The 14,540-nt window shown below is 48.0% G+C and overlaps 1 protein-coding gene across 2 annotated transcripts; it reads right to left on the reverse strand.

Moving 5' to 3' along the window:
• Positions 1-389: 389 nt before the first annotated feature.
• Positions 390-12,304, reverse strand: Phkg1 (phosphorylase kinase catalytic subunit gamma 1). 2 transcript variants are annotated; one of them, XM_021163296.3, is made up of 10 exons: positions 12,148-12,304; positions 7,774-7,890; positions 7,215-7,393; positions 6,762-6,816; positions 3,626-3,691; positions 3,137-3,300; positions 2,474-2,564; positions 2,189-2,342; positions 1,430-1,555; positions 391-1,139 (listed from the first exon to the last, which is right to left on the reverse strand). In XM_021163296.3, the coding sequence occupies exons 2-10, from the start codon at positions 7,854-7,856 to the stop codon at positions 891-893; spliced, it is 1,167 nt and encodes a 388-aa protein (XP_021018955.1). In that variant the 5' UTR covers positions 7,857-7,890; positions 12,148-12,304; the 3' UTR covers positions 391-890. The 2 variants fall into 2 exon arrangements, with proteins under 2 accessions (XP_029332871.1, XP_021018955.1); XM_029477011.2 differs by lacking the exon at positions 3,626-3,691 and having other exon boundaries at positions 390-1,139.
• Between the last annotated feature and the right edge of the window lie 2,236 nt (positions 12,305-14,540).

The following is a 14,540-nucleotide window of genomic DNA, read 5'->3' on the forward strand; positions in this document are numbered from 1 at the left end:
TTCATGTAGCCCAGGCTAGCCTCACGCTCCTTGTGCTTTCACTTCCTCAAATATCCATAACCTTAGCTAGGCAGTTATGAGCGCCTGTTCTTGCAGAGGAGGGGTTCAATTCCTACCACCCACAAGGTGGGCTCAACTATCTATACAACTCCAGTTTCAGGGTTTCTGACGCCTTCTTGTGACCTCAACAGGTACTGCATGCATGTGGGTTACATAATATACATGCAGCTAAAACCTTCATAAAATGCATCAATCTTTAAAAAAACAAGAAAACTATAACTTGGGAGGCAGAGGCAGGCGGATTTCTGAGTTCGAGGCCAGCCTGGTCTACAGAGTGAGTTCCAGGACAGCCAGGGCTATACAGAGAAACCCTGTCTCGAAAAACAAAAAAAAAAAAAAAAAAAAGAAGAAGAAGAAAACTATAGACATCGACAAAGGTGCACAGTAGAGAAGCCAGAAGGCTTATAGCTCCCAGAATATACGTGCTCTTTGCCCTTCCATGTCTGCCTGTCACGGTCTCAGCTGCGTTGGATTTATTTATTTGTTTATTTATTATCTATTTTTGCTGTACCAGAGAGGTTGAATTTGGAGGTCTTACACTCACCACAGGGTTACATTCCTAGCCTTATTTTTATTTTGAAATAAGCATCACTAAACTTCCCCGGGCTGGTCTAGAACCTGGGATCCTACTGTCTCGGGGCAACAGGCACATGCCACAGCACATCTAGCTCCAGCTGTAATTACTGCTGTTTAATGGGAACACCCTGTGCTTCTAGTGGCGAGCCTTTGAGAGCACGGAGTAGGGCCACCTATTCCTTTGCAGAAGGCTACTCGGGGCATCCTCTTCTCACAAGTCCCTCTGTCTGCTTTCCCCTGGGCCCCGCTGCCCCTCAGAAGTCGTCCTCCTCAGCCAAGGAGAGGAGCACGGCCTTGGGCGTGTTCTCGAAGAGGGCGGCTCTGTTCTGCTGTTGCCCTTTCTTCACCCAGTGGCCGTAGATACGGAAAGCGTAGGCGTCAATGAGCCTCCGCAGCGGCCGAAGGGCGTAGGGGTCTCGGATGACGATCTCCCTGGTTACCGGCTTCACCCGACGGTACTGGTAGTAGATCTTTACTGATGCCAGCACAGTTAGACAGATCACCTGCAGGGGGCAGCACTGAGAACCCTCAGCCCACAGCAAAGCTTGTCGGGGAAGCCTTAGCTGGCTTTGGGGGTGCCTGCCCTTCATGATGTCCCCTATTCCCAGGCTACAAGCATCTGTAGGGATTTAGGTAACAGGGTCAGTTAGCTGACATTCCCTGCAACCAGAAATTGAATTGGAACAGTGGGTACAAGCCATTCCCCCATAGCTTAAAGCTCTGGGAGCCTGGTGCCAGCAGGAGCCAACAGCAGCCTCCCCCAAGAACCTTGAGGAAGGTTAAATTTCAGTACCTTGAACTTCCCTCGGGGGCTGAAGTGCCGTACTTCTTCTACTACATACTCCTGAAAGAAAGGGTGTGCCAAGGCCTCTTCCGCCGAGCAGCGGTCCTGAGGTTGCACCACCAAGAATCGAGACACCTGGGAGATCATAAGGGACCTGAGAATACCACGGCAGCGTTCTGGAAAACACTGGGGTGTGAGTGTCAGTCCTGATTGCCAACTTGCTAGGATTTAGGACTACAATGGAAGCAGGTCTCTGGACCTGTCTGTGCGGGATTACGCACACAGGTTGAGGTGAAAAGCTACACCCTAAATGTGGGTGGTTCCAGTTCATGGGCTGGGGTCCTGGATGGAAAAGAGAAAGTGAGCTAGCTAATCCCCAACATTAGTCTCCCTCTGCTTCCTGACTGTGATGGTCCTCACATATCTGTAGCCATAAACAAACCCTTCCTTCCTTAAGTAGGTTTATTATATATATTTTTGGGGTTTGTTTGTTTGTTTGTTTTTGGTTTTTCGAAAAAGGGTTTCTCTGTGTAGCCCTGGCTGTCCTGGAACTCACTTTGTAGACCAGGCTGGCCTCGAACTCAGAGATCTGACTGCCTCTGTCTCCCAAGTGCTGGGATTAAAGGCATGTGCCACCATTTCCCGGCCCTTCAGTGGTTTTTGCTAGGTATTTCATTAACATCATTGAGACAGATACAGTGATCCCTCCACTCTGGGACATGCTCCTGTCCCTTGACATCTGGGGAGCGGGCGGCCATGGCCTCTCACCAAGTCTTTCACTGTGTCAGAGTGGTCATCCCACTCTGGTGAGCCAAACTGGTATTTGCCGTCCATGATCATCCGCAACATCAGCATTTGCTTCCGGTGCCAGAAAGGCGGGGAGCCAGCCAGCAGAGTGTACATGATGACGCCTGTGCTCCACCTGGAGGGTGGGCGGGGCCTCGTGTCACCCTTAGCCTCACGGGTAGGGGAGGCGTGCAGGAGTGGTCTCACTGGGGTCAGGCCATAGTTGTACCCACCTCTCCACCCTCCCCCGCCCCCCAGCTCACTTACATGTCCACCTCCTTCCCATAGCCAGGATGGCCGTCGTCCATGGAGCACTGTATGATTTCAGGGGCCAGATAACTGGGAGTCCCACAAACCTCTGCGGGAAGGGCTGCTATCAGGACAGGACACCAGGGGCCCTCCCTTGGAAGAAGTTACTCAAGAGAGCCAAGAGACAGGACAAAAACAGTGCTTGGGAGGGCTCTCCTATTTTACACTCAATAGTAACAGCAGAATACACAGGCTCAGAGGGTCACCTGTGGATTCCTAGGTCCTTTTAGGCACCCGGGCGTGGAGCTCAGGTGGTGGGAACCTGGCTCAGTGGAACTCAGAAATTCGCCTGCCTCTGCCTCCCAAGTGCTGGGATTAAAGGCGTGCGCCACCACGCCCGGCTTCCACCTTGCTTTTTGAGACAGGATCTCTCACTGGCCTGAAGCTGACTGATTCAGGTAGACCAGCCAGCAACCGCGAGGGATCCTCCTAGCTGCCAGCCTATTGCTGGAGTTACATGGGCTGTGGGGATTCGAACTCAGGTCCTCATGCTTGTGTCCTCATTTGACCCACTGAGCCATCTCATTAGCCACTGACATGCTAGAATTCTTATTCTGGGGAGAAAATCATGCAATCTCCACCCCTGAGGCCCCTTTATGGGCCAAGGCCATAGTACCAGACCTCGGAGCTTCTCTCCTGGCTGCAGCTGGCAGGAAAACCCGAAGTCTGTGAGCTTTATATTCATGTTGTCATCCAAAAGGATATTCTCTGGCTTCAGGTCCCGATGGACAATATTGAGTTTGTGCAAGGTACAGATCACCTCCAGCAGGGCCCGCATGATCTTTCTGGAGGGAGATGCATGGCATTGGCTTATTATTTTTATTTTATTTATGTTGCTGTTGTTTAAGAGAAGCTTTCTCTTAAAAAAAAAAAAGATGTATTTACTTTATATATGTGAGTACACTGTCACTGTCTTCAGACACACCAGAAGAAGGCATTACAGATGGTTGTGAGCCACCATGTGGTTGCTGGGAATTGAACTCAGGACCTCAGGAAAAGCAGTCACTGCTCTTATCCACTGAGCCATCTCTCCGTCTAAAACATGCTCGCCAGGCCTCCCGCCAGACGGCTTCGATGCTAGTACTAGTGCAGAAGGCGCATGCGCCTTACCTGGTTTCCTTCTCGGTTAAGGTGACCTTCTCAGTGAGATAGTCAAAGAGTTCCCCTCTCTTCATCCTGTGGGAACAAAGCGTTTCCAAGACCACCAGCGCCTTACTTGTCCCCAGATCTGTGTTCCCACCCTGCTGCTGCCGAGGGCGAGGTGGACTGATCCTCTGAGGAAAGGAACCTGGGGAGGGCGTAGAGGAGTTGTCTGGGAAGAACTGGAAGAAAAGCAAGAAGCTAGGAAAATATGGTGTCCCTGCCTATGAACATTCATGGCACCCTGGGATCTGTTGGTGCTGGGGGCAGAGGTTAGGCATCTGAGTCTCTGACCCAGGACCCCTAAAACCAGATCTAGAGGAGTTGGGATTTTTTTTTTTTTTTTTTTTTTTTTTTTTGGCCAGGAAGCAAAGGGGAAGAATCAACCGTGTAAGTGTTGGGAAGGCAAAGTCTTCCCATCATAAGTTTAAAAGCCAGCTGTGGAGGCGTATGCCTGTAATCCTCATGGACACAGGAGAATCAGGAGTTCATAGTGAGTTGGAAGCTAGCTCGAGCTACATGGGACCCTGTCTCAAAAACAAAAACAAGAACAAAAACAAAAACAAAGGAAGAAACAGGCTGGAGAGATGGCTCAGTGGTTAAGAACACTGACTGCTCTTCCAGAGGTCCTGAGTTCGATTCCCAGCAACCACATGGTGCCTCACAACCACCTGTAATGGGATCTGATGCCCATTCTGGCAGGCAGAATACTGTATACATAATAATTAAATTTAAAAAAAAGAAGAAGAAGAAAAACAGAAACGGGGGCTGGAGAGATGGCTCAGCAGTTAAGAGCACTGACTGCTCTTCTGGAGGAGCTGGGCTCGGTTCCCCGCACCCATGTCAAGGCACTAACAATTGTGTATAAGTCTAGTTCCAGAGGATTCAAGAGAGCCTGTGGTCTGCATAGGCACCGACACTCACTTGCACATACCCACATACAGACACACCTGCACACATACACACCACACACACATCAATGATAATCAAAACAAATGGTTTAAATAATGAAGACACAGGCCAGATCTGGGGGCACACACCTTTAGCTCCAGCACTTGAAAATGCCCTACAGGCTTGCCTAAGTTTGGATTTTCTTTTTAAAGAATCATTTATTTATTTTATGTATAGGAGTACACTGTAGCTGTCTTCAGACATATCAGAAGAGGGCATCAGCTCCCATAACAGATGGTTGTAAGCCACCATGTGGGTGCTGGGAATTGAACTCACGACCTCTGGAAGAGCAGTCAGTCGGTGCTCTTAACCACTGAGCCATCTCTCCAGCCCCAAGGTACCTAGTTTTATCTTTTCCTAATTAACCACAGGACTGGCCCTAGTAAGGCTCTCTCCCCTGCCCAGTGGCAGCTATGCTGCTGTATTCACAGGACTCTGTCCTGTGTAACCTTTGGGGACAGCTCAAATGTCTTTAACCTTTAGTGAAGTGGCTTGGAGAAGCTATTTTTACTGGTGTCCCCAGGAGCCCTCCAGGGTAAAACTAGATTGCTCTAGAAGAGACCACGTTCTAGGTCAGAAAGGGAAAAAGATCAAATTAAATTTTTTTGTTTTTGTTTTTGTTTTTGTTTTCTGGGATAATGTGCACAAACTGGCTTCAAACTTTTGATGCTCTTGCCTCAGCCTCTGGCTGGCACTGCAAATGTGGACCTCCCAGGCAGGATTTGAAGTGCAGTTCTCTCTTCCCCTCCCTTCTCTTCCCTCCTGTTCTTACTCCCCACCTGCTCATCCCCTTCTTACTGTCCTCTGTTTTTTTGTTTTTGTTTGTTTGTTTTTGGTTTTTCCAGACAGGGTTTCTCTGTGCGGCCCTGGCTGACCTGGAACTCACTCTGTAGACCAGGCTGGCCTCGAACTCAGAAATCTGCTTGCCTCTGCCTCCTAAGTGCTGGGATTAAAGGCGTGCACCACCACACCAGGCCTGTTCTCTGTTTTTGAGATGGGGGTCTCTGTATACACTTTGGCTAGCCTGGAACTCACTGTGTAGACCAGGCAGGTCCTGAACTCACCAAGATTCTGTCTCCCAAGGGCTGGAATTAAAGGCATGCATGGCCTCACTAGAAGGATTTTTTTTTCCTCCTTTCTTTTCTTTTCTTTTCTTTTCTTTTCTTTTCTTTTCTTTTCTTTTCTTTTCTTTTCTTTTTTCTTTTTTCTCTTTTCTTTTCTCTTCTTTTCTTTTCTTTTCTTTTCTTTTCTTTTCTTTTCTTTTCTTTTCTTTTTTAACAGGGTTTCTCTGATGGAACTCACTTTGTAGACCAGGCTGGTCTAAAACTCAGTAATATCTGCCTACCTCTACCTCCCAAGTGCTGGGACTAAAGGTATGGTTTAATACCTGGCTTAAATTTTTTTATATAAAGACTGATCATAAAGCTGCTGGTGGTGGTTCATGTCTTTAATCCTAGCACTTGGGAGGCAGAAACAAGAGGAACTCTGTGAGCCCAAGGCCAGCCTGGTCTACAGAACAAGTTCTAGAACAGCCAAGGCTTTTACACAGAGAAACCCTGTCTCAAAAAAAGGGCTGGCAAGATGGCTGACTTTTGAAGGTTCTGAGTTCAAATCCCAGCAACCACATGGTAGCTCATAACTACCCATTATGAGATATAACACCCTCTTCTGGTGAGTCAGAAGACAGCTACAATGTAGTTATGTATAATAATAAATAAATCTTTGGGCTAGAGCAAGCAGGGACTAAGCAAGTGGAGTTGACCCAAGCAAGCAGGGCTGAGGGAAGTGAGCAGAAGTCCTAAAATTCAATTCCCAACAACCACATGAAGACTCACAACCATCTGAACAACTACAGTGTACTCACATACATAAAATAAATAAATAAATCCTTTAAAATATATACAATTAAAAGGAATATGTACACACACACACACACACACATATATATATATATATATATATATATATATATATATATATATATCTCCCATAAGTGGTACTCCAAGTTTCAAACCTGGCAGTGTGGCCCTGAATCAACTGTTGTCTTTGTCTGGTGTCTCACCATGGGGGCTGATGTTGGCTGGCACCCTGGTGAGGATTGCTGGAGGGCCTCATAAGCCCCAGGATAATAGTGGCTCCAGGGTTGGGTACTTACAGATCAAATACCAAGAAGAAGAAAGTGTTGGTCTCGTAAGTGTCCTTCAGCTGTACTGAAACGGAAAAGGCTAGCTAGTCTCAAGGATCACAGGAGCCTTGGCACCGGCCACAGGGCAGACTGACTTCAAAGGCAGGGGTGGGAAGGTGCTGGGGTTTCCAAGGCAATCCCTGTGGTGTGGGAAGGACCAGGGGCTTCATACCCCGCTTTCCCACCTGCCCTACTCCCAACACTGGCTGTACCCATTCTGAGTAATGAGGGAGGCACCTCGAGCCTCAGTAATAGGCTGGCAGAGCCACTGAGCAAGATGCCCTTGAATGGGTAGAGCTCGTCACACAAGGTGGCTCTTACTTAACACCCTGACTTGAGTTATTAGGGCAGAATCTCTCACTATAAAGCACGCTACCGTGGCTTGTGCCCGGAGGAATAGGGGAGTTTGAAGGATACACTTACTGATGTTGGGGTGTCCTGAGACCTTCTGCAGGATGTCCACCTCCTTCAGGGTGGCTTCCCGAAGCTCCTGTACCTCCTCAGAGCTAAAGCTTCCTCCTCCGGTGATGTCAATGATTTTCACTGCGTATTCCTGGCATGTGGGTTTGTGGATGCAGCGCCTGACCACACTGCTGACTCCCCTTGGGGGCAGAGAACAGATGGCTTTGAGACTCCTTATTCCAGCCTTGACCAAAGGCTACCGTACAGGGACTGGAGGGAACCTAGCGTCAGTTCCCGGCACCCACATGATCACTAACAACTTTCTGGAACTCCAGGGGATCTGACGGACACCAGACACGCATGTGGTGCACAAACATGCACACAGCCGAAACACTTGTACTCAGAAAACAGAAATGAAATCAAGCAGGACACCAAAGGCCCTGGACTGTAACACAGGCTTCCCCTCTCACCCTACGGGGAGGAACTAAGGGGTCAGAAATCGATTAGTGAGGAGGGTGGAGCCAATCTGCGATCAGAGCTGAGGTCAGGAACTGTCTGTCGCTGGTGGTCCTGGTCTTACCTGCCCAGGATCTCCTTGGGCTCATAGTTCTCGTAGAAAGTCTGTGCAGAATGCGAGTCAGGGAGGGCGTCATCCCGGGTCATGGTCACGTGGATCTCAGGGGGATCCCAAACACCTCTGAAGGGGGTACAAAAAGAAGCAGGCAAGTTCCCACTCCTCCCGCCTCTTTTTTCCCTTTCTTTCTTTCTTTTTTTTTTTTTTGGTTTTTTCCAGACAGGGTTTCTCTGTATAGCTTTGGCTGTCCTGGAACTTACTTTGTAGACCAGGCTGGCCTCGAACTCAGAAATCTGTCTGCCTCTGCCTCCCGAGTGCTGGGATTAAAGGCCTGAACCACCACGCTCGGCTCTCCTTTGTTTTTCTTTCCTTGTTTTTCTTTTTCCTTTCTCTCTCTCTCTCTCTCTCTCTCTCTCTCTCTCTCTCTCTCTCTCTCTCTCTCTCTCCAAGACAGGGTTTTTTGTTTTTTGTTTTTGTTTTTGTTTTAGCTCCGGCTGTCCTGAAACTATTTCTGTAGACCAGCCTGGCCTCCAACTCACAGAGATTTGCCAGCCTCTGCCTCCTGAGTGCTGGGATTAAAGGCCTGGGCCACCGCTGTAGTTCCAAACCAGCCAGAGCTAAAACCGAGGAACGCTGTCTTGAAATACTATAAGAAAAAAGGTGGAAAAAAAGCAGGCAGGGTTGTCTGTGGGTATGTGCACACTAATGCAGGTACCTGCAGAGGAGGAAAGAGGGATAAAGAAGAGGGAGCCTGAGATACTGGATTAGAGCAGTTGGGAGCCGCCATGCAGGTGCCGGGAACCAAACTCTGCAAGGGCGGCCAGTGCTGGTAACTGCTGAGCCATCTCTCCAACCCTTGCTTTTCTTCTGTGTTTTCTCTGCACTTGTGGCAAAGAAGGAAAGCTTCGCACTTTCCTCCTGGTACTATTGCATCCTGTGGTACCCTTCCATCCCTGGGGACTCCCTTACCTTCCTGCCCCTCCTTCCAGGGTGAGCTTCCTGCATACATCACACAGCTCCTCCCTCGGCTGTCCATCAACAAGCCAGCTACCACCCCTTCTGTATTTGTTGTTATTCTGCCTATGATGGCTGGCGGCGACGACTCTTTGGCTTCTTCTTTTGGCTTAAGAGTCTCATGGAGCCTAAGCTGTCCCTGAACTTGCCTGTAGCTGAAACTGATCTTGAACTCCTGATCTTTCGACTTCCCAAGTGCAGGGTTTCAGGTCTGGTCTGTGCCATCATGCCCATGCGCTGTATTCTTAACTCTCCCCCCTTCCAGTTTCTCAGCCCTTAGCTCCTCCCCATATGGCAGAGCATCCATGCCTTTCATTTCCTGACCAATTTTATTTTTATTGGAGTACAAGCGTTTCACCCTTATGTATGTTTGTGTACCACACGTGTATCTGGTGTCCTTAGAGGTTAGTGGGTTTTTCTTGGGGGGGGGGAGGGGAGTGTGTTTTGTTTTCTAAGAGAATAGAGACAGCTTATTGAGAAAAAGAAAGACACTTTTTTTTTTTTTTTGGTTTTTAGAGACAGGGTTTCTCTGTATAGCCCTGTCTGTTCTAGAACTCACTCTGTAGACCAGGCTGGCCTGGAACTCAGAAATCCGCCTGCCAAGTGCTGGGATTAAAGGTGTGCGCCACCACCGCCCAGCAGAAAGACACTTCAAAGAATGGGAGTGGGCCAGAAAGCTGGGGAAAGATAAATATTAAAAAGCCCATTGTTGAGCTAGACCTCACTCTATAGCCCAGGCTAGCTTACCATTAATTACATAGCCCAGCTAGCCCTAAAGCTTGTGATTCTCCTGCCATTAGATTTACAGGCATGAGCTATCATCACTCTTGGCTAATGGCTAATAGCCATGAAATAAGCTAAACACTGGGGGTATGCTGGGCACAGCAGACAGGCAGATCTCTGTGTGTTCCAGGCCAGCCTAGTCACCAAGGTGAGAGAAGAAGACACTGCCTTAAATAACAGAAAGAAAGAGAGAAAGAGAGAAAGAAAGAAAGAAAGAAAGGAAGAAAGAGAGAAAGAAGAAAGAGAGAAGGAAAGAAAGAAAGAGAGAGAGAGAAAGAGAAAGAAGGAAAGAAAGAAAGAAAGAAAGAAAGAAAGAAAGAAAGAAAGAAAGAAAGAAAGAAAGAAAGAAAGGAAGGAAGGAAGGAAGGAAGGAAGGAAGGAAGGAAGGAAGGAAGGAAGGAAAAGAAGAAGAAAACAGACCTAGTGGCTAGTGAGATCTATATAGCAAGTTCTAGGCCAACCAGGGCTACATGAGACCTTGTATCAATAAAAAAGGGGGAGTGAGGGCAGCTGGATATTGAAAAGAAAGCTTAGTGGCTACAAGCACTGGCTGCTGTTTCAGAGGCCCAGGCTCAAATTCCCAGCACCCACAGAGCAGCTCACAACCATCTATAATTCTAGTTCCAGGGAATGAGGTGCCCTCTACTGGCCTCTATCGGGACCAGGAGGACATATGGTACACACATAGAACAGTGATACATGAGCCGGGTGTGGTGGCGCACGCCTTTAATCCCAGCACTCGGGAGGCAGAGGCAGGCGGATTTCTGAGTTCGAGGCCAGCCTGGGCTACAGAGTGAGTTCCAGGACAGCCACGACTACACAGAGAAACCCTACACAGAGAAAAAAAAAGTGTCTTTCTTTTTCTCAATAAAAAAAAAAAAAAGAACAGTCATACATGTAAAATCAAGATAATCTTACTTTAAAAAAAGCCAAGCACTGTACTGGAGCTAGACGAGTGATGCTTGGTCTCAGATTCTGCTATTACCTCCCATTAGACTGTGATGCTTAGATGTGCCTTCTGCCCAGCACCGGTGTTTGGCAAGTGCTGGGTATGTTTCAATGGACAGGTGATGCACTGTATAAGTCTTAGTTGATGGATACGGTAGATCCTACCTAGCAATGACAAGCAAGACTCCAGTAGTCCTGGAGCAGAGTGGACAACACCGTAAGGTTTTGTTTTTTGTTTTTTGGTTTTTTTTCCTTTTGAGACAGGGTCTCACTATGTTGCCCTGGCTGGCCTAAAACTCATAGATAAATAGATCTGTGTGCCTCTGCATTCCTAGTGCTGTCATCAAAGGCATGTGTCTCCATGCCTGGCATGAGTCAGTTACTCTTATTTCTACTTTACTTTAAAAAATAATAATTTAATTTTATGTGTCATGGTGTCTGTGTGAAGGTGTCGGATCCCCTGGAACTGGAGCCGAGGGCAGTAATGAGCTGCTACGTGGGGGCTGGGAATTGAACCCAGGTCCTCTGGAAGAGCAGCCAGTGTTTTTAACCACTGAGCCATCTCTCCGACCCATCTTATTTTTATCTTTAGGTGCTAGCGATAGAACCCAGGGTGTTGAGTATGCTAGGCAAGCACTCTGTCACTGACTGAGCTGAGCTACGCCCCACCCTCACCGCCACCCCACCACATCCCCCACAGCCCTGAGTCAGGGTGCTCAATCTTGGATATGGAGAAGCTAAGCTGGCCTATCTTGTTCCAGGGACATAGAGGCTCCTACCAGGAAACTGAATTCCTGCTCCAGACCCAGGGTTTGAGAAAGGCAGAAAATCACCCAGCAATAGGAAGAGGCAAGCAGGCAAAGGGTACATGCTTCATGTCCACTTCCAAGAAAGTCTGGTCTCCCAAGGGGCCCAATTTGCTGACCAGCCAAGCGGCAGTGCTGGCTGCCTCAAGCTGACCTTTGCAGGAAGCCTGGTGTCCAGAGACTGGGTGCCTGGTTACCAGAGGAAGGTTTAGAATAACAACTGTCTCCTTTGCCAATAGCAGGAACCAGGCCTGTGTGCTGACCCTATCAACAGCCAACAGAGCCCGAAGGTGTTAGTATGCCTTGAAAAACAAGCCTCTTTGCTGAAAGGCCATTCTAAAGTCCCAAGATGGGCATGTATGCCCCTCACTTATTATCTAGGCACAGCAGATCCCTTGCGTGAGTTAGTTCAGAGCAATTCTTGGTCCACACCAGGTTGCCAGCCTGAGCCAGGCTGGTCAAATTCTGGCTGTGTTTACCCTTTCTGATAATATACGTGTGTCCATCTCCCTGTTCTTAAGGCCTGACTTGAGCCAACCATGGATCTGGATTTACTGCTTCATTATCCCCTGACACTTGTTCCAAGACTCCCTAGGGGTGTGGAGATGTTCTAAATGAGAATAGATAGTCTAATGTTTTGGAATTTGATATTCCAGAAAGCTAATCAGAGAACACAGCCAGATCCATGATCTGTAGGTAACTGCCTGACAGGTGCTCTGAGAATCCGTGCTCTCCCAGGATTAAGGGGAAATGGGTCAAACAGACCTGGAAGGGGTTCCTGTCTTTGCCTCACAAGCCCATTGCTCCCATCTACTGCCTGGCTACTCACCGTGAGGTCCTTGTAGGCCCTTGAATGGAAGTGACAAGAATTCCAAAGGTACTGGAGCCCTTGGGAGACAGCAGACCACAAAGGACTGAAGCTGTGTCCTGAGCAGACACTTATTGGAGTTGCTGTCTTGCTCCTCTTGCGAGACTTTGGTACTTGGTGATGGAAGGCTGGCCTGCCAAAAATAAATCACAACTGCAAACCTGGGATGCAGGCCAAGGTCCAGCAGGGATAGGCCTGGGGCAAATGGGATGCAGGCCGAGGTCCAGCAGGGATAGGCCTGGGGCAAAACTACATCAGGGGTGACACCTGGCGGAGCCTGGGGAAAGCACACGTGGCAGGGATAAAGCAAATGGCTCAGAGGAGACAAAGCCTTTTGGTTTTTTTTTTTTTTTTTTTTTTTAAATATTGGCTATATGTGGTGGAGAACACTCAGGAGGCAGAGGCAGGTAGATCTTTTGAATTTGAGTGATTTCCACAACAGCCAGAGTTAGACATAGAAACCTGGCCTGGAGAAACCAAAGACAAACAAGCAATTTTTTTTTTTTTTAAGATTTATTTATTTATTATATGTAAGTACACTGTAGCTGTCTTCAGACACTCCAGAAGAGGGCGCCAGATCTCGTTACGGATGGTTGTGAGCCACCATGTAGTTGCTGGGATTTGAACTCTGGACCTTCGGAAGAGCAGTCGGGTGCTCTTACCCACTGAGCCATCTCACCAGCCCCGAGTGTGTATGTCTTAGTTAGGGCTTTACTGCTGTGAACAGACACCATGATCAAGGCAACTTTTTTTTCTCTCCCCCCTCTCCCCTCCCACACCTCCTAATAGTTCCACTCCCCAGACCAAGCATACACAAACCATCACAGCATATCTGTATGTGGATATGAGTATCAGTGCCTGCCCAAGCCAGAGGTGTTGGGTTTTTCTGCAGCTGGAATTATAGCTGTTTGTTTGCTACATGGGTGCTGGAGACCGAATTCTGGAAAAGCAGTTTATGATCTTAAGGAATGAACCAGGTTCTCTAGCCCTGTTTTTTTTTAGATTTTATGTGTATGAGTCTTTTGCTGGCAGTATGTATGTGTAATACAGGAATGTCTTATATGCTCAGACATCAGTGAGGGCATTAGATCCCCCTAGAACTGGAGTTACAGACTATTGTAGCCACTATGAGTATGGAAAACTGAACTCAGGTCCTCTGAAAGAGTAGCAAGTGTCTTCACAGGAGCCATGCATCTCTCCAGCCTGGCAACACCAGCTTTGAAAGGAATACATTGTTATTTTTTGAAGACAAGAGTCTTTTATTTGGAGATAGGGTTTCTCTGTGTAGTCCTGGCTGTCCTGTAATTCACTCTGTAGACCAGGGTGGCCTTGAACTCAGAAATTTGCCTGCCTCCTCTGCCTCCCAAGTGCCGGGATTAAAGTCGTGTGCTACCACTGCCCAGTGAAGACAAGAGTCTTATTACACAACTCTGAGGACCCAGAAACCGTGCAGACCAAGAGGCCTCCACACTTGCACTCCTGCTTCTGTGTTGGCACTATAGGTGTGCAACACCAAGCATGACCTTTTTTTTTTTTTTTTTTTTTTTAAGATTTATTTATTTATTATATGTAAGTACACTGTAGCTGTCTTCAGACACTCCAAAAGAGGGCGCCAGATCTCGTTACGGATGGTTGTGAGCCACCATGTGGTTGCTGGGATTTGAACTCTGGACCTTCGGAAGAGCAGTCGGGTGCTCTTACCCACTGAGCCATCTCACCAGCCCGACCTTTTTTTTTTAAAGTTTTTTATTTTATGTATGTGAGTACACTGTAGCTGTCTTTAGACACACCAGAAGAGGGCATCGGATCCCATTACAGATGGTTTGTGAGACACCATGTGGTTGCTGGGAATTGAACTCCATGTTTTTGTTGTTGATGTTTGGCTGGTTTTTGTGTGGGACAGGGTTTCTCTGTGTAGCCCTAGCTGTCCTGGAACTCATCCTGTAGACCTGGCCAGCCTCAAACTCTCAGGGATCCACCCGCTGTGATCCCAGAGCTGTGATTAAAAGTGTGCACTGCCATGCCTGGCTACAGGATGGTTTTTAACTGGGTATGGTGGCACAAGCCTCTAATCCCAGCACTTGGGAGGCTGAGGCAGGATAGGCCATAGATCTGGACTATACAGGGAGACCCAATGGCTTGCGTACACTGCCTCCATGCAGACACGCAGTGTCAAGTGGCCATCGGAGATCTCAGTAATGTCTACCTGCTTACCACTTACTTACCTACTTGGTTTGTTGGCATGGCTGAAGACAGGACCCAGAGCCTTGTGAATAGTGAATACTAGACAAGCCTGCCGCAGCTGAGTATCACACCAGCATCCTGACACATCACAATTAGCATGTGATCAAAAT

The sequence above is a fragment of the Mus caroli genome, unplaced genomic scaffold (assembly GCF_978045245.1).
Source record: "Mus caroli unplaced genomic scaffold, Mus_caroli_1 scaffold_4, whole genome shotgun sequence".
Lineage (NCBI taxonomy): Eukaryota > Metazoa > Chordata > Mammalia > Rodentia > Muridae > Mus > Mus caroli.

Bases quoted from the DNA above. Each gene is read 5' to 3' on its own strand.
- Phkg1 (XM_021163296.3), bottom strand. From the start codon at position 7,856: ATGACCCGGGATGACGCCCTCCCTGACTCGCATTCTGCACAGACTTTC. The intron at 6,817-7,214 runs GTAAGTGTATCC...TTTCCGTTTCAG, and splicing joins CTCAGGACACCCCAACATCA to TACAGCTGAAGGACACTTAC. The intron at 1,140-1,429 runs GTACTGAAATTT...TGCCCCCTGCAG, and splicing joins GCCCCCGAGGGAAGTTCAAG to GTGATCTGTCTAACTGTGCT.